Consider the following 18050-nt stretch of genomic DNA (forward strand, 5'->3'; position numbering starts at 1 on the left):
TTTGGTCCTGTCCTTTCCTTCCTGCACTCTTTTTTTCAACCAATCCTTTACTTTCCTTTATATTTGGTCCCGTCCTCTCCTTCCTGCACTCTTTTTTTCCATCCATTCCTTTCCTTTCCTTTATATTTGGTCCCGTCCTTTCCTTCCTGCACTCTTTTTTCCATCCATTCCTTTCCTTTCCTTTATATTTGGTCCCGTCCTCTCCTTCCTGCACTCTTTTTTTCATCCATTCCTTTCCTTTCCTTTATATTTGGTCCCGTCCTCTCCTTCCTGCACTCTTTTTTTCATCCATTCCTTTCCTTTCCTTTATATTTGGTCCCGTACTTTCCGTCCTTGACTCTTTTTTTCCATCCATTCCTTTCCTTTCCTTTATATTTGGTCCCGTCCTTTCCTTCCTGCACTCTTTTTTTCATCCATTCCTTTCCTTTCCTTTATATTTGGTCCCGTCCACTTCTTTCTTTCTTCTTCTCAACTTTCCTTTCTCAATCGCTCTTCACTTTTTCCAACCATCCATCCAACCATCCAACTACCCATCTGTCCATCCTCTAGTCATTAAAACATACATGTCTTCAACGCATACCTATTCATACGGGTCCAACATTCTTCCTCTTTCTCTCCCTTTTTTTCCTCTCATATCAACTCAGCCTTCTTCATTTCCCAAGGGTCATATTCTTAAACATTTCGTCTCGCAAGCACACATAATTGACAAGGCTTTCGTAGGAGTTTGGGGGATTTCCGAGGCTACTTTTATGACCCTGGTGGTAGCTTGACCCTTCTTCTGTACCATGAACCTAAAAGAAGACTCATGAGAACCAGACTGATCTCCTTTTCGGCCTTTGGAAATGGTTGATGTGAGGGTTGGACGCGCCTGACGTACCGCCCCACGTCCTCTGTCCCACCACCACACAGACGACCCGGCCAGCACTCCCCGGTTAATCTCCCATTCCTGCCGCTAATCCCCACATCAAGGGTCGCCGCCCCCCGGGACAGGTATTGACCTCACCTGGGCCTAATCATCACCCAGGTAATCCCCAGGAGATGACTCACTGCTTCATAATAAGGGCCATTCTCTCAACATTTCAGGGGTTAGGTTATTGTCATTTATCATTATTATTATTATTATTATTATTATTATTATTATTATTATTATTATTATTATTATTATTATTATTATTATTATTATTATTATTATTATTATTATTATTATTATTACTATGTGGCGAATCAGGCAGAGAGGGAGGATGGGGACACTTAGGTATTTTCGAACGCTTTCTTTTCCTTTCCTTTCCGCACTTTTCTTTTTCTTTTTCTTTGTTTTTTTATCTTTCTTTGTATGTTTCCTCCCCCCCTCTCTTAGGGCTCAGTTCTTTTCCTCGGGAGCTCAGTTCTTAGTCTGGTACTCTTCATTATTTACATCAACGACGTAGATGTTGGACTCAATAACCGCATTAGTAAGTTGCAGACGACACAAAAGATTGATAACTCCGGTTCTCTACTGAAAAGAGACGAGGCAAAGCCTCCAAGAGGATTTGCACAAAATTTCAACGGTGGATAGATGAAATTTCTTGCTTTTGGCCAGACAAGTGCCAGGTCGCTAAGTTGGAACGAGGAATAAAGTTTGATTACGAAATGCGCGACGTTAAACTCAAAAGTGTTCAATGCGTCAAGGACTTGGGGTCCGTCGCGTCAAACCTCAAATTCTCCACAGCAATGCATCGATGCAGCAAATAAAGCGAACAGAGATATTTGGGCTTCATTAAAAAGAAAACTTTTTGTTTAGAATAAGATGTAATACTCCCGCTCTACAACAGTTAGTCAGACCCCACTTGAGATATGCGGTACCAGTTTTGGTCTCCCCACCATGCAAAGGTATTGCTAAATTAGAAGGTGTTCGGCGTCGGGCGGCGAAATTGGCATCCCTTCCTTGCGCAGCAAATCCTACGAAGAAAGGCTTTCTGCATAACATGTTCTCTTGAGAAACGCGTCCTCCGAGAAAACTGATCGAATGTTTTAAAATACTTAATGGTTCTGATGTAGACAGATCAACATTGTTTATGATTGACTTTGCGCACGAGGAACAATGGCGTAAGAAAACAGATGTGAACAAGTAAATTCAGACTGCACCAAAATTTTTCTTCACCAACGTTGTAGTGCGAAATGAATAAGCTCCCATCATCAGTGGTCCGAGTGTAACACGATTGACTCCTTCAAAATAAAAACAAACCGTCACTTCCTTCAACTTAATATCAACTAGAGTAGAAATACAACGATTTTGCATTCTTCCCCTGATTAATGTAAAATCACCCGGGTTAGGACAGACCACCAAGTCTGGACCATGGGGTCTCTTGTGATAGATTTTCTATATGATATACTCGTCTCTCTCTCTCTCTCTCTCTCTCTCTCTCTCTCTCTCTCTCTCTCTCTCTCTCTCTCTCTCTCTCTCTCTCTCTCTCTCTCGCCCCCCGGTCCCCTCCCTCACGCTCCCCCCCCCCCTCTCTCTCTCTCTCTCTCTCTCTCTCTCTCTCTCTCTCTCTCTCTCTCTCTCTCTCTCTCTGTCTCTCTCTCTCTCTCTCTCTCTCTTCCCCTTCCCCTCCCTCTGCTCCCCCCCTCTCTTCCTACCTACCTCTCTCTCTCTCTCTCTCTCTCTCTCTCTCTCTCTCTCTCTCTCTCTCTCTCTCTCTTTCATCCACTTCTCACTTCCCCCTCCTCTCTCTCTCTCTCTCTCTCTCTCTCTCTCCTACCTCTCTCTCTCTCTCTCTCTGTCTCTCTCTCTCTCTCTCTCTCTCTCTCTCTCTCTCTCTCTCTCTCTCTCTCTCTCTCTCTCTCTCTCTCTCTTCTCTCTCTCTCTCTCTCTCTCTCTCTCTTTACATCCACTTTACTCCTTCCCCTCTTTTCTCCATCTCTCTCTCTCTCTCTCTCTCTCCTACCTCTCTACCTACTCTCTCTCTCTCTCTCTCTCTCTCTCTCTCTCTCTCTCTTTCTCTCTCTCTCTCTCTCTCTCTCTCTCCTTTAAATCATTCCTCCCTTAATCCCTCCTTCCACCTGCGTCTCCCCGTGTCAGATGTAATTACCACACACCTGTTGGGCGGCCGCAGGTGGCGTGTTACCTGAGCACCTGCCGCGGCCCCTTCTTCTCCCTTCCCTTACCTGAGCTTATTGATTTCCACGAGTCTTTGCTTTCTCCTTAGTATTGTTATCTTCGAAGGTTTTTTGTATTATTTATTTTAGTTTTTTTTTCTTCTTGGTGGGTAATTTCACGTGTCGTTCCTTTTCTTTTGTTTATACTTTCTTCTGCACCTCCTTTCTTCCTCTTCCTTCTCTACCTGCGCTATTTCTGTCCTGTTCTCTCCTTCCTGCACTCCTTTCCTTCCTTTCCTTTCCTTTATATTCCTGCCCCGTCCTCTCCTTCCTGCACTCCTTCTTTCCTTCTTTTCCTTTCCTTTATATTCCTGCCCCGTCCTCTCCTTCCTGCACTCCTTCTTTCCTTCCTTTCCTTTATATTCCTGCCCCGTCCTCTCCTTCCTCCTCCTTCTTTCCTTCCTTTCCTTTCCTTTATATTCCTGCCCCGTCCTCTCCTTCCTGCCTCCTTTCCTTCTTTTCCTTTCCTTTATATTCCTGCCCCATCCTCTCCTTTCCTTCCTTTCCTTTCCTTTATATTCCTGCCCCGTCCTCTCCTTCCTGCACTCCTTCTTTCCTTCCTTTCCTTTCCTTTATATTCCTGCCCCGTCCTCTCCTTCCTGCACTCCTTCTTTCCTTCCTTTCCTTTCCTTTATATTCCTGCCCCGTCCTCTCCTTCCTGCACTCCTTCTTTCCTTCCTTTCCTTTCCTTTATATTCCTGTTCCGTCCTCTCCTTCATCCACTCCTTCTTTCCTTCCTTTCCTTTCCTTTATATTCCTGCCCCGTCCTCTCCTTCCTGCACTCCTTTCCTTCCTTTCCTTTCCTTTATATTCCTGCCCCGTCCTCTCCTTTCTGCACTCCTTCTTTCCTTCCTTTCCTTTCCTTTATATTCCTGCCCCGTCCTCTCCTTCATCCACTCCTTCTTTCCTTCCTTTCCTTTCCTTTATATTCCTGTTCCGTCCTCTCCTTCATCCTGCCTTCTTTCCTTCCTTTCCTTTCCTTTATATTCCTGCCCCGTCCTCTCCTTCCTGCACTCCTTCTTTCCTTCCTTTCCTTTCCTTTATATTCCTGTCCCGTCCTCTCCTTCCTGCACTCCTTTCCTTCCTTTCCTTTCCTTTATATTCCTGCCCCGTCCTCTCCTTCCTGCACTCCTTTCCTTCCTTTCCTTTCCTTTATATTCCTGCCCCGTCCTCTCCTTCCTGCACTCCTTCTTTCCTTCCTTTCCTTTCCTTTATATTCCTGTCCCGCCCTCTCCTTCCTGCACTCCTTTCCTTCCTTTCCTTTCCTTTATATTCCTGTCCCGCCCTCTCCTTCCTGCACTCCTTCTTTCCTTCCTTTCCTTTCCTTTATATTCCTGTCCCGCCCTCTCCTTCCTGCCTCCTTCCTTTCCTTCCTTTCCTTTATATTCCTGTCCCGTCCTCTCCTTTCCTGCACTTCCTTTCCTTCCTTTCCTTTTTATATTCCTGTCCCGCCCTCTCCTTCTTGCACTCCTTTCCTTCCTTTCCTTTCCTTTATATTTCCTGCTTCCTCCTCTCTCCTTCTTTCCTGTACTTTTTCTTCCATCTATTCCTTTCCTGTCCTTTATTTGTAATTCAACCATGGACGATATTCATACCTCATTGCAAAGTTCTCAAAATCCCCTTTGTTTCTTCCTCCTTTGTTTCTCCTTTCCTTTCACTTCTACATTCTTTTTCCCTTCTTTCCTTCCTTCCTGCACTCTTTTCCTCCTTCCAATCCTTTTGCTTTCCTTCCTTCCTACCTGTCTGTCTATACACATGACTATACGTATACAGCCTTGCCTTTAACACCTGTCTCATCTGCCTGACCGCAAACCAATCTGTCTATACATATGAGCCCACACCGACACAGCTTTTGTTATGCCCCAGGGGTGACGCAGCCCCTGTGTTGCTTTGCTTCATTTGGTGAGTGGACGGCTGTGTCACGTCCGCATCATGAAACGCCACCTTCCACACACACACACACACACACACACACACGAGGGAGGCGGTGGTGGAGCAGCACTGCTGTGTTCTTTTTCCTGCTCTCTTGATATATACTCTTTTGTTTCCTTCATTCCTTCTTCCACTCTTTGCTTTCTTTCTTCCTTTCTTTCTTTCTTGACATTTTCCTTCCCTTTTTGCACTTTTCTGTATCCCTTTCTTCCTTTGGTCTCACTTTTCAGTTGTTTTCATTCTTGCTTTCTTTGTTGTTTCCTTTTCTAATTTTTCCTTTCCTTTCTTTTCCTTCCCAGCCAGCACTTTTCTCTTTCCTTTCTTTTCCTTCCTATACTTATTTTTACCTTTCATTTCCTTTCTTTTCCTTCTCTCCCAGCACTTTTTTGTTTCCTTTCTTTTCCTTCCTATTCTTATTTTCCTTCCTGCTCTCATTTCTTTCCTTTCTCTTGATTTTCTTCCTTTCCAGCACTTTCCTTCTCTTCCTTCACTCTTCTCGTTCCCTCTCTTCCTTTATATATTCTATTCTTTCCCTTCTATTCTCTATGTCATCCTTTGCTGCGGGTCCTTCCCTCCCTGTACTTTTTTTTTTGTTTTTCTTCCTCTTCCTCTTTTCTTCCTACACTTTTTTTACTTCGCTTTTCACATCTTTTTCCTTAACCTTCTTTACTCTCTACAACCTTTCACTCCTCTCTCTTTTCTTCTTTTGTGCCTTTTCTTCACTATCTTTTTTTCTTCCCTTCCTTTCTTGACATATACTTTTTTGTTCTCATTTTTTTCATTATTTCCTTCCTTTCTTCTTTTTCCTGATCACTTTTCCTCCCTCCCTATATATAGTTTTTCTCTTTCCCTTTGTTATTTTTTTCTCGTCCTTCCTTTTCTACGTTCTTTCCTTCCCTTCGACCACTTCTTTTTCCCTTCCTTTCCTTTCCTTCCTGTACTCTTTCCCTCGCTTCCAATCCTCTATGTTTTCCTTCCTTTCTTTTCTAAACCATTTCGTTCCCTTTCTTCCTCACAGCAATCTTCCTTTCTTTTCCTTCACTCTCTTTTCCTTCCTTTCTTTCTTAGTTTACTCTTTATTTCCTTCCTTTCCTCTCCACTTTTCCTTCCTTTCCTGCCTTCAGTTTCCTTCTTAATCTTTCTGTTCTTAGTTTCCCTTCCTTCCTTTTCTACTTTCCTTATCTCCTTATTCTTTCCTCTTTCTTTCCTATTTTCTTTATTTACTCTTTGTCTCCTTTCTTTCCTTTCTATACTTTTCCTTTCCTTTCCTGCACTTTAGTTTCCTTCTTTATCTTTCTTGTCTTAGTTTCCTTTCCCTCCTTTTCACACTTTCTTTCTCCTTATTCCTTAACTCTCTCTCTCTTTCCCTTTCTTTCTTTGCAGACTCTTTTTGTTTCCCTTCCTTTCCTTGCTACACTTTTCCCATCCTTTCCTACACTTTAGTTTCCCTTATTTATCTTCCTACACTCTTCGTCTCCCTTCCTTCCTTTTCCACACTTTCCTTATCTTCCTACATTCTTCCTTTTCTATATATTTTCACTCTCTTTTTTTCCTCCTTTATTGTTTGTTCTTTTTGCTTTATTTCTTCTAACAGTATTATCATTTTTTGCATCTTCAATTTTTTTTCCTGTTTTCCACTTTTCCTCTTTTTCCTCTTTTCCTTCGCCTAAACAGATTTCCTTTTGCTCTTTTATTACGTTGCCATAATTTATTGCCCCGGCCTGTGCTTTATCGCTTTTCCCTCCTCCCTTCTTCCTCTCCTTCCTTTCCTCTCTTCCTCCTCTTTCCCTCTTCTTTACCCCTCCTCCTCCTTCGTTTCCTCATCTCACTTTCAGTCTTGCTCTTCTTCCCTTGCTTCCCCTCTCCTCTTCCCTTTTTCCTCCTCTCTTCCTCCCCTCTTCCTTTTCTCTTCCCCTCTTCTTCCCTTCCTTCGCGATCCATTTTCCTTTGCTTCCATCTTTCCTTTCTCTTCTCTCTCTCTCTCTCTCTCTCTCTCTCTCTCTCTCTCTCTCTCTCTCTCTCTCTCTCTCTCTCTCTCTCTCTCTCTCTCTCTCTCTCTCTCTCTCTCTCTCTCTCTCTCTCTCTCTCTCTCTCTCTCTCTCTCTCTCTCTCTCTCTCTCTCTCTCTCTCTCTCTCTCTCTCTCTCTCTCTCTCTCTCTCTCTCTCTCTCTCTCTCTCTCTCTCTCTCTCTCTCTCTCTCTCTCTCTCTCTCTCTCTCATAAGCCGCACTGACCCGTTTCAAGCCGTTTCAGTTCTCTTGTCTGAAGGACCAGCCTTGTGTTCACCTGTTTCATTAAATTCCAGAAACCCGCCCGGTGGTACGAAAGAGGTAAGTGAAGGGGAGCAGGAGGGAGGAGGAGGAGGAAGCGTAAACTGTAAACGCAGGCAACAGAAAGCCTATTGGCTCGTGCAGGGTTGCCCGCTTTGGTGATTTAATCGCTCGACCTGGGGCCTGGGGCAGATGGCTTACTACCTCGACGATGAGGAGCAGATGAAAGCACCTCGATGATAAGGAACGGAACGAAAGCAACTCGTGTATTCAGTTTACTCCCGACATAGCGAGGTGACGGTCGATTCTATGTTGAAGGAGTTGATAATTATTCGCATTTACTACTTCTGAAGGAAGATTGTTCCAGTGACGGATGACTCGGTTTGAAAAAACTTCCTTCCGATGTCATGTGTTACATCGACTAGAACTGAATGGGTAAACCGTTATTTCTAGTTCTTAGGATTTGGTTGCAATTCAAAAATTGGAGTAATCGACGTTATTGAATTTTTTCAGATACTTGAAGACTTGAATCATATCTCCCTCGTAGGCGTCTTTTCTCTAATGTAAAAGAGATTGAGTCGCTTGAGTCGTTCCTCATGCCAGTTGAGGCCTTAAGGTTTGGTATCATTTCGTGGCGCGTCGTTGAATCCTTTCCAGTAAATCAATGTCCTTTCTGTAATTAGGAGACCAGAACTGTACTGCATACTCGGTGCGGTCTTACCATGGAGATTATACAAGGATATGGCATCACGTCTGGCGTTTATACACGAAGTTCCTCGCTTCTGAACCCGAAGCATAGTGTTGGCTTTGTTGCTATGCTTTTTGCAGTGATTCGCGTGTTTCAGGTCACTGCTGATAGTGACTCAAGATCCTTGCACTTCCTCCTGCATCGCTTGCAGAGGTCCTCCCATTCATGATGCGCTATGTGCTGGTTACTATTTCTGGACCCAATGTGCATGACTTTGCATTTGTCAACATTAAAAGGACATTTGCCATTTTTCCGACCATTCGATAATGTGATTGAAGGTCTTTCTGAATGATTTCGCAGTCGGTCTTTGTAGGGGGCCTTTCCCCCACCCTTAGTGTCATCAGCAAATTTCGATATTGTGGATTTCAGTCCTGATTCGGAGTCGTTGATATATGTGATGAAGAGAATGGGTCCCAGCACTGACGCCTTGAGGGCACTCCACTAGTGACTGGAAGCCAATCAGAGCTGTCCGTTAGAGTAGTACTCGTTGTTTTCTGTCCAGTGAGCCAATCTCTTATCCACGCGATCAGATTGGCTCAATACTTCCCTCAGTGCAGTTTCTTAAGGAGTCGCTCGTGCGAGTGCCTTGTCGAAGAGCTTTCTGAAAGGGTCCAGGTATATAACATCACTGGGGATGGGCATCCCAGTTCTTATATATACCTTGGAAGAGATCCTAATAAATTCGTTTAGGCAGGAGCGCTTGTTTCTGAAAAATATGCACAGGTGTCGGAAGATTACATTATGTGTCTTCTAGAAACTAACCAGAAGTTTGTCTCTAATAATGCTGAAATTTCGGTATTTTTCCTTATACTGATGTCAAACTTATGGGCCTGTAGTTTAATGCAACGCTTTTGTCTCCTTTTTTGAAAATTGGTGTTACGTTCGCCATCTTCCAGTCTTCCGGGACCTTTTTCAATTGAACAGACTGGTTGAGATATGTTAATGAGATGGCTTTGAAGAGGTATGTTGTTGTTTAAAGCTCTTTTAATAACCGCGAAGGACAAACCGTCAGGTCCTATTGTTGTTCGTGTCGAGTTGTCAAAGCCCTACTCACTTCTTGGTCATATTGAGTCAATTTCAGGGCGTAATTCCCCTCGGCGCGTCGGGGTTCTGAGCATGGTTTCGATATTTCTCGACTGTGAATACGAATGCGAAGTTACTGTTGATTTGTATTTGTTTTACTGTCCTGGTTGCAGCTCAGTCTCGTCTGTCAGGGGACCAACAATTGGATTTTTACTCTTTTTCGTCTGATGTATGTGAAGAATTTTTTTAGAGTTTGTCTTGATGTCGCACTATTTGTTTTTATTGGTGCGTTTACTACTCGAATAAGGTGTGACAAGCTCTGTTATTTAATAGTACTAGTACGGAGCTTCAGCCGTGTCATTCTCTCTTTCATTAGGTTATAATTCCTTTTTTAAGTTTACCGCCTTTTTTTCTCTGGTCATCCACGGTGGATCTACGGCACCATTTACTCGCCTGGGTTTCGTCGGCACTGTAGCCTTTTCTGCTCCCAAAAGCTTATCTTTGAAGTTGTTCCACACGTTGTCGATTGTATTGTCAGTTAGGTGAAGTTGGTCCCAGGTCGCGGAGAAGCAGCTCACGGGCTGAGGTTGAAATTTGCTTTGTAGTCTGGTATCACTGACGGATTGTCTACGAGTTTGTGACTTATGTTGACATTGAAACGGATTAAGTGGTGATCGCAACCGTTAATTTTTCACCAACTTCACAGTCGCGAATGAGGTCAGGGTCGCTTACTAATACCAGATCAGATTGTTTTCTCTTGTTGGTTGAGTTACAGCTTGGTGAGAACGAATCCTCCACCATTTCTATAAGCCTGTTACCCTCTTGATCTCCAGTCAATTGTCCCCAGTCAATGTTAAGTCCCCAATTATTATTGCTTGTTTACTTTGTGTTAAGAGTGAAGCTCTTCGTACAGAACAGTGTCATCAGCTGCTTGTTGTTTTGGAGGCCTGTATACGGTCGCAAGTGTTGGTTCTTATTATTCATGACATGTCGTAATTCTCTACATCCTGTTTGTCTATTTTTATGGCAGGGAGCGTACAATTACTCCTCCTCCTTTCTTGTGCATTCGATTGGAAGCTTTCGTAGAAATGACAGTTCAGATACTAGATGTGCAGAGTTAGTCTCTGTGATGGCTACCACATCTGGTTTCTCAGTTTATCTAGTCTATTTTGAATGTGACAATTGTATTGGCACTCACCACATGACTGCTAAGCCTATTCCACTCATCCACCACCCTATTAGTAAACCAATTTTTGCCTATGTCCCTGTTGAATCTGAATTTATCCAGTTTAAACCCGTTACTTCGTGTCCTACCGTGTTGTCTTACGAACAATACCTTATGAATGTCTCCATATTAACGCCCTTCATCCCTTTATAAACCTCGATCATGTCTCCACGCACCCTTCGCCTTTCTAGAGAATGCAAGTTTAACTGTTTGAGTCGTTCCTCGTATGGCAAGTTTCTCAACCCCTGAATCATCTTAGTCATCCTCCTCTGCACCGATTCTAACATTTTGATATCCATTCTATAGTAGGGTGACCAGAACTGAACCGCATAGTCAAGATGAGGTCTAACTAATGCTAAATATAGTTTGAGGAAGACTTGGGCTTCTGTTGCTTACGCTCCTTGAAATAAATCCAGTACCCTATTAGCTCGATTTCTAGCTTGAATGCATTGTGCCCTTGGACGGAGATCAGAGCTCACTAAGACCCCTAACTCCCTCTCGCACCCAGACCTACTTATGAGAGTGTCATTTAAGCAATAGTTATGTGAGGGGTTGTTCCTACCTACACTCAGAATACTGCACTTCCCTACATTGAACTCCATCTGCCATTTATCCATGATCATATAATCTGTTGAGTTCACCTTGGAGAATACTAGCGTCCTGATCCGACTCAATTACTCTACCGATCTTGGTATCATCTGCAAATTTACTAACATCACTACTAATTCCTGTGTCTAAGTCATTGATATAAATAATAAACAAAAGTGGACCTAATACCGAACCTTGTGGGACCCCTCGTAACACATCCCCAGTCAGATCTTTTACCATTGATTTGCACTCTTTGCTTCCTATTGCTAAGCCACGCCTTGACCCAGTTCAAAACTTTACCCTCTACTCCGTGAGCCTGCAATTTAAGCAACAGTCGTTGGTGAGGAACTTTGTCAAACGCTTTACTAAAATCAAGATAGATTACATCATAATTTTCATCTCTGTCAACCGCCTCAAATACTTTATTGTAGAAGGACAAAGAGATTGGTGAGGCATGACCTACCTTTTGTGAACCCATGCTGCGAGTCGTGAATTAAGCTATGTTTCTCTAAATGCTCCCGAATGTTTCCTGGCTATTATGGACTCCAGCATCTTCCCTATGACCGATGTTAAGCTAATTGGGCGATAGTTTGAAGCAACTGACCTGTCCCCCTTTTTAAAATCAGCGTCACATTAGCTACTTTCCATAGGCTCGGCACATAGCCAGTATTTACCGACATCTTAAAGATGTCGGTTGGTGAGTCACTGATTATATCACCTAGCTCCTTTAATACCCTCGGAAATATCCCGTCAGGACCTGGCGACTTGTTCTTCTTAAGCTTATCTATCTCATCCTGAACTACTTGCCTGGTAATGATTATATCCCTCCATTTATCGCCCTCCCCGCCTCGTACACCTGAACTCTTTCCGGTATAGTCGTTCGATCCTCCTGTGTGAATACTGACAGGAAGTAGTCGTTCTACAATGTGCTCATATTTTCGTAATTTTCTACTAGCTCCCTGTGTTTGATTTCAGCGGTCAATTTTCTCCCGTGTTTTGTTCTATACATCTGAAAAAGCCCTTAGGGTTACTTTTCGCCTCATTTGCTACTTTGATCTCATAGTTCTTTTTTGCTATCCTGGTGTTTTCTTAACTAATCTAGATAGTTCGACGTACCGGCCCCTGAGATGTGTTTCCCCATTCTTTATTTTCTGATAAATTCCTTCTTTAACCCAATCTCGTGTTTTAGTCCACGAGTCATCCACTTAGGATCATTGTTTTCTTTTCTAAGTGTTCGCTGTGGTATATGCTGTTCTTGCCCTCTACTATTACTCTAACTAAATTATTGTAAGACATTTCTACCTGGTTCTCCTGGCTCTCCAATCACAGTTCTGGCCCTCATGAATCCCTAAATTATCCCAGTTTACCCCTTCAAGATATCTTCGAAGCCCCTCGTAGTTTGCTCTTCTAAAATCTGGCACTAACACTGGGTTTGGATCACGGGTTACCGCCCAGTCTAACCTAAAACGAACCGTTCTGTGATCACTATTTCCTAACTCTCCGCCCACCTCCAACTCACGTAAGTTCCCATTATTGGTTGGGACTAAGTCTAATATGTTATCTCCTCTGGTAGGCTCAGTAACTACCTGCTTATGGAAATTATCTTGTATAACTTCAAGAAAGTCCTCGGCTTCCAGGTCACCCACTAGATCTTCCCAGTCTATATTCCTATAATTAAAGTCCCCCATTACGCAGACATTTCTACTCATACTCGCCCTGCCAATCTCCTGTAGTAATATACTCGTGTCCTGCCTGTTAAGGTTGGGTGGCCTGTATATAACTCCTAGAGTTAGTTTTTCTTTCCCTTTGTAAACGTCCACCCAAACTGATTCTGAATCCATGTTAGTTTTGACTGAGTTGTTAACTAAACATTTAAGTGAGTCTTTAACATATAGCGCAACTCCACCTCCCTTTCTGCCCCTTCTGTCTTTGTGAAACATCTGATAACCCGTTATTTCAAATTCTGACCTAAAACTTATATTAGCAGTGTCTATCCATGTCTCAGTGATCGCTATTATGTCAAAATTTTCTGAACAAGCTTCACCCCTTAGTAAGTCTATCTTGTTTCTGAGGATCCTGCTGTTAGTATAGAAGATTCTTAGCCCGTCCTATGTTACTCCTCTAGAATTACTTCTAAGCTGCCTGGTTATATTATGCGCTAGATGTACCCTCCCATTACTCCTCCCATTGCTCCCATTACTCCTCCCCCTCGCCTATGCTAAAAAATCCCTCAGGGTACCAAGTGCTCGCTCAAGGGAGTCTGAGAGAGCCTCAACACCCTTGAACGTCAAGTGTATCCCGTCACGGGCGTAGAGGCGTCGTTGCCAAAGAAGAGGTCCCAATTGTCGACGAACAGCCACCCATTGCGCTCGCAGTGCTCAGCAAGTCTGCTGTTCACTGCTATCGCCCTGGACAGCCATCCATCGCCAACGCCCTCCTTGGCAGGACGCCACACTACTGGTGACCCACCAGCGTCACGTATCCTGCTAACAATTCTCTAAAACGCCTGAGAAGGTCCTCGCTTGGCACACGAAACGTCGTTTCCGCCACAGCTGAGAAAGACAATGGGGTTCGATCCCTCGCTTGCCATACACGCCTCAATCCTGTCTGATATATGGCCCACCTGCCCCTGAAACACACCCTCGTCCTGTTCTTATCCTTGGAGCAAAAATACCTGTCAACATAACGAACCTGACTATCACCAACAACAAGAACCCGACGGTCGGAAGGGGGCCAGGAGGGTGGGTGAAGGGGGAGGAGAGCAGGAAGGAGGGAGGGACCTGCTGTGAAGAACGAGGAGAAATTGTGGAAGAGGTGGAAGGTGGAAAGGGGAGGAGGAGGAGGAAGAGGAAGAAGGAGAAAGGGAGGGTGAGGTGGTGGAGGGAGGAATGGACGAGGAGAGGGAGGAGGAAGAGGGGAAAGGGAAGGTAAAGGGACAGGTGTTGGAGGAGGGACGAGCGAGGAGGCGGAGGACAGGAGGAGGAGAAAGAGGGAGGAGGAGGAGGAGGGGAGTGGGCGGGAAGAGGGGAGGGGGACGGAAGAGGAAGGCGAGGAATTTGAGGCGGAGGAGGAGGAGAGAGGAGGAGGAGGAGGAGGAGGAGGAGGAGGAAGGAGGGAGAGTGAGGTGGGGAGGAGGGACGGACGAGGAGAGGGAGGAGGAAGAGGGGAAGGGGAAGGTGAAGGACAGGTGTGGGAGGGAGGACGAGCGAAGGGCGGAGGACAGGAGGAGGAAGAGGGAGAGGAGGAGGAGGAGGGAGGTGGGCGGGGAGGGAGGAGGGGGGGCGGAGGAGGAGGAAGGAGGCTCTCTCTCTCTCTCTCTCTCTCTCTCTCTATCTCTCTATCTCTCTCTCTCTCTCTCTCTCTCTCTCTCTCTCTCTCTCTCTCTCTCTCTCTCTCTCTCTCTCTCTCTCTCTCTCTCTCTCTCTCTCTCTCTCTCTCTCTCTCTCTCTCTCTCTCTCTCTCTCTCTCTCTCTCTCTCTCTCTCTCTCTCTCTCTCTCTCTCTCTCTCTCTCTCTCTCTCTCTCTCTCTCTCTCTCTCTCTCTCTCTCTCAAAATAGTTATTGTTGAAGCTTGTGTGTCCCTCCCCCTCCTGCCCTCCCTCCCAGACGCACCAAGCCTGCAGTGATAGTCTCCTTGGAGACTATCAGTGTATAGATTATCTCCTTGGAGACTATCAATACAGTGATGGTCGTGAGCTGCACTCAGCGACAGCCACTCCCAGGCAGAGCCGTGCCACCCTAAAGAAGAGTGTCCGCCCACCACGCCCGTGACCACCTCACGGAACACTGCCACGGCGAGAAGAGTGTGTCAGACCATCACAGCACCTCAACACCATCACCACCACCACCACCACCAACAACAACAACAACAACAATAAAAACGTCATGAAGGCTGTAGGGAGGGACGGCAAGATGGCAGGACGGAGACAGGTGAACATGAACACTGCCGGCAGCCCTGAGGAATGTCCAGTGTGCATGACAGGCTATGATGGCACCGTGCAGCGGCCGCGCACCCTGCCCTGCGGACACACTGTCTGCACGCTGTGCATAGATCAGCTAAAGAAGCAGGGCCGTGTTGCCTGCCCAGAGTGCCGCGTCAGCCACGCCGTGCCCGAGGAAGGGCAGTTCCCTGTGTGCTATGCTCTTGAGGCCTTCATAAGAATGGTGAGAGACGCTGAGGTGGCTCCAGCAGCAGCAGCCTCGCCGCCACCCAGTGCCGGGGAAGGGGAAGGAGCAGCAGGGGCGGGTTGCAAGAAGGAGGCGGCGGGTCTCTCCAAGAAAATGCGTTCCTTCTTGCAGGAACAGGAGGCCACAGTTGTGGCCGCCATCACCGCTTGCCGGGAGGCTCAGTCACAGCTGAACCAGTACCAAACGACACTGGCAGGCTGGGGCAAGCGGCAGCAGCAGTTGGAGGAGAGGCTCCTGGGACTGTTAGACCAGAGCTGCAGTGCCAGGGAGCTCCTGCAGCAGGAAGAGTCCCGTGCGGCGGCCAAGGAGGAGGCGCTGAAGAAGGAGGAGCAGGGGCTGCAGGCCGCGCTGGAGACGTTGCGCACCCTTACAACAAAGCAAGAAGTAGGCGCGGCGATGCCTGAAGTGTTTCGTTGCACTGGCGAGGCAGAGCAGGCGGTGAAGGAGTGCCGAGAGTGTTTTCCTGATGCCAGCACCGTCACCACCGCCAGGAAGGTGAACGTAGCATCTAGTGCAGCCCTGGAGGCTGTCCAGGCGGCTCAGGAAATACTTACTACAGAGGAGCCCAGGCCCCAGGCAGACCCAGACTCCACCGTCATGGACAGACTGCACCTCATCTGGACAGGGAGCTTGACGGCCGAGGACCTCCGCAGCCTGACGCAGCCCGCCAGGCGCCTGCTGGAGGCTGGCCGGGTGTTTGCTGTCCACCAGGCGGAAGGTCAGCGCCGACACGCAAGAATAAGCCTTGAAGCCGGCCAGCTGTGCCTCCACGCCCTGAAGAACCATCCCTTGCCACGGGGCGCGGCCACCCTGCAGGTGAGCGAGGTTGTGCCGCCCTCCCCCCCCTGCACGGTGTTCCTGGACCTGTCCTGGCCGGGCAGAGCTCCGCGGCGGGTCCGAATCCGTCTGAGCCCTGACACCCCGCGGGGCAGACAGTTCTTACTGTTGTGCACGGGGCAGCGCGGCCCCTCCTACGTTAACACCAGGTTGTACCATGTCGAAAAGAAGGGGGAGGCGGGAGAGTTTGTGAGGGGCGGGGACTACGAGAGTAACGATGGTAGTGGATCATCCGTCCTGCTGCCTGGCCTTGGTGAGGGTGAGTACCGGGAGTCAGGCCGGGCGGGGGATGTGTTTGGGCTAGTGTGGAATGACCGTATCCGGGGTGAGAATGGTAAGTTTGGCATCTTCACCAGAGACTGTCAGGATAGTGTTGTGTCGCTTCGTGTCTTCGGTGAGGTGGTGGACGGACTGCACGTGGTGGCCGAGGCAGCCCAACACAGGGACATTAAGGAGGTGACTGTGGCGGACTGTGGCGTGGTGTTGTGAGGGTAATGGCCACCATCACCACCTGGTCAGCTGCTGCGGCCAACACCTGCACCACCGCCCTGCTGTTTGCTCTTCCCGTTGTTTCCGTGGTTCCTGTTGTTTGTCTTCACACTCTGTGAGTTCAAGGCGACGTTCCTGTGTCGTGATGCGCCGTGTCGTGTACGCAACACACAAGGCTCACTGTGTTGTTTCCTGTGCTCTGCTGTTCTGGGTAGGAAGTCAGTCTCTCTCTCTCTCTCTCTCTCTCTCTCTCTCTCTCTCTCTCTCTCTCTCTCTCTCTCTCTCTCTCTCTCTCTCTCTCTCTCTCTCTCTCTCTCTCTCTCTCTCTCTCTCTCTCTCTCTCTCTCTCTCTCTCTCTCTCTCTCTCTCTCTCTCTCTCTCTCTCTCTCTCTCTCTCTCTCTCTCTCTCTCTCTCTCTCTCTCTCTCTCTCTCTCTCTCTCTCTCTCTCTCTCTCTCTCTCTCTCTCTCTCTCTCTCTCTCTCTCTCTCTCTCTCTCTCTCTCTCTCTCTCTCTCTCTCTCTCTCTCTCTCTCTCTCTCTCTCTCTCTCTCTCTCTCTCTCTCTCTCTCTCTCTCTCTCTCTCTCTCTCTCTCTCTCTCTCTCTCTCTCTCTCTCTCTCTCTCTCTCTCTCTCTCTCTCTCTCTCTCTCTCTCTCTCTCTCGCTCTCTCTCTCTCTCTCTCTCTCTCTCTCTCTCTCTCTCTCTCTCTCTCTCTCTCTCTCTCTCTCTCTCTCTCTCTCTCTCTCTCTCTCTCTCTCTCTCTCTCTCTCTCTCTGTTTTAAAATACTTAATGGTTTCACGAATGTAGACAGATCAACATTGTTTATGATCGATGACACTTTGCGCACGAGGAACAATGGCGTAAAACTCAGATGTAGACAAGTAAATTCAGACTGCACCAAATTTTTCTGCACCAACGTTGTAGTGTGAGAATGGAATAAGCTCCCACCATCAGTGGTCCAGTGTAACACGATTGACTCCTTCAAAAATAAGCTCGACCGTCACTTCCTTCAACTTAATATCAACTAGAGTAGAAATGCAACGTTTTGGAGTCTTCTGATTAATGTAAAATCACTTAGGTTTAAGGACAGACCATCAAGTCTGGACCATGGGATCTGTGTGGTCTGATTTTCTATGTAATTCTATGTAATTCCTCTCTCTCTCTCTCTCTCTCTCTCTCTCTCTCTCTCTCTCTCTCTCTCTCTCTCTCTCTCTCTCTCTCTCTCTCTCTCTCTCTCTCTATCTCTCTCTCTCTCTCTCTCTCTCTCTCTCTCTCTCTCTCTCTCTCTCTCTCTCTCTCTCTCTCTCTCTCTCTCTCTCTCTCTCTCTCTCTCTCTCTCTCTCTCTCTCTCTCTCTCTCTCTCTCTCTCTCTCTCTCTCTCTCTCTCTCTCTCTCTCTCTCTCTCTCTCTCTCTCCCAGTGTTAGTGCCAGATTTCAGAAGAGAAAATTACGAGGGGCTTTGAAGACATCTTGAGGGGGTAAACTGGGATAATTTAGGGATTCATGAGAGCCAGAACTGCGGATTGGAAAGCCAGGAGAACCAGGTAGAAATGTCTTACAATAACTTAGTTAGAGTAATAGTAAAGGGGCAAGGACAGCATATACCACAGCGAA

At 46.5% G+C, this 18050-nt stretch overlaps 2 protein-coding genes across 2 annotated transcripts in view; both read left to right on the forward strand.

Annotated features, from left to right (window-relative positions):
* LOC127009848 (uncharacterized) overlaps positions 1-16708 on the forward strand; it is a 98751-nt gene extending 82043 nt beyond the window's left edge. The window contains exon 2 of the mRNA XM_050883216.1: positions 15927-16708. Within this exon, the coding sequence (XP_050739173.1) occupies positions 15927-16436 (510 nt within the window). The 3' untranslated portion in view covers positions 16437-16708. The remainder of the gene's footprint in view (positions 1-15926) is intronic.
* Positions 1-18050, forward strand: part of LOC127009850 (E3 ubiquitin-protein ligase TRIM32-like) — a 96406-nt gene that overhangs the window by 61425 nt on the left and 16931 nt on the right. The window lies entirely within an intron of this gene.

The sequence above is a fragment of the Eriocheir sinensis genome, chromosome 42 (genome assembly GCF_024679095.1).
Source record: "Eriocheir sinensis breed Jianghai 21 chromosome 42, ASM2467909v1, whole genome shotgun sequence".
NCBI lineage: Eukaryota > Metazoa > Arthropoda > Malacostraca > Decapoda > Varunidae > Eriocheir > Eriocheir sinensis.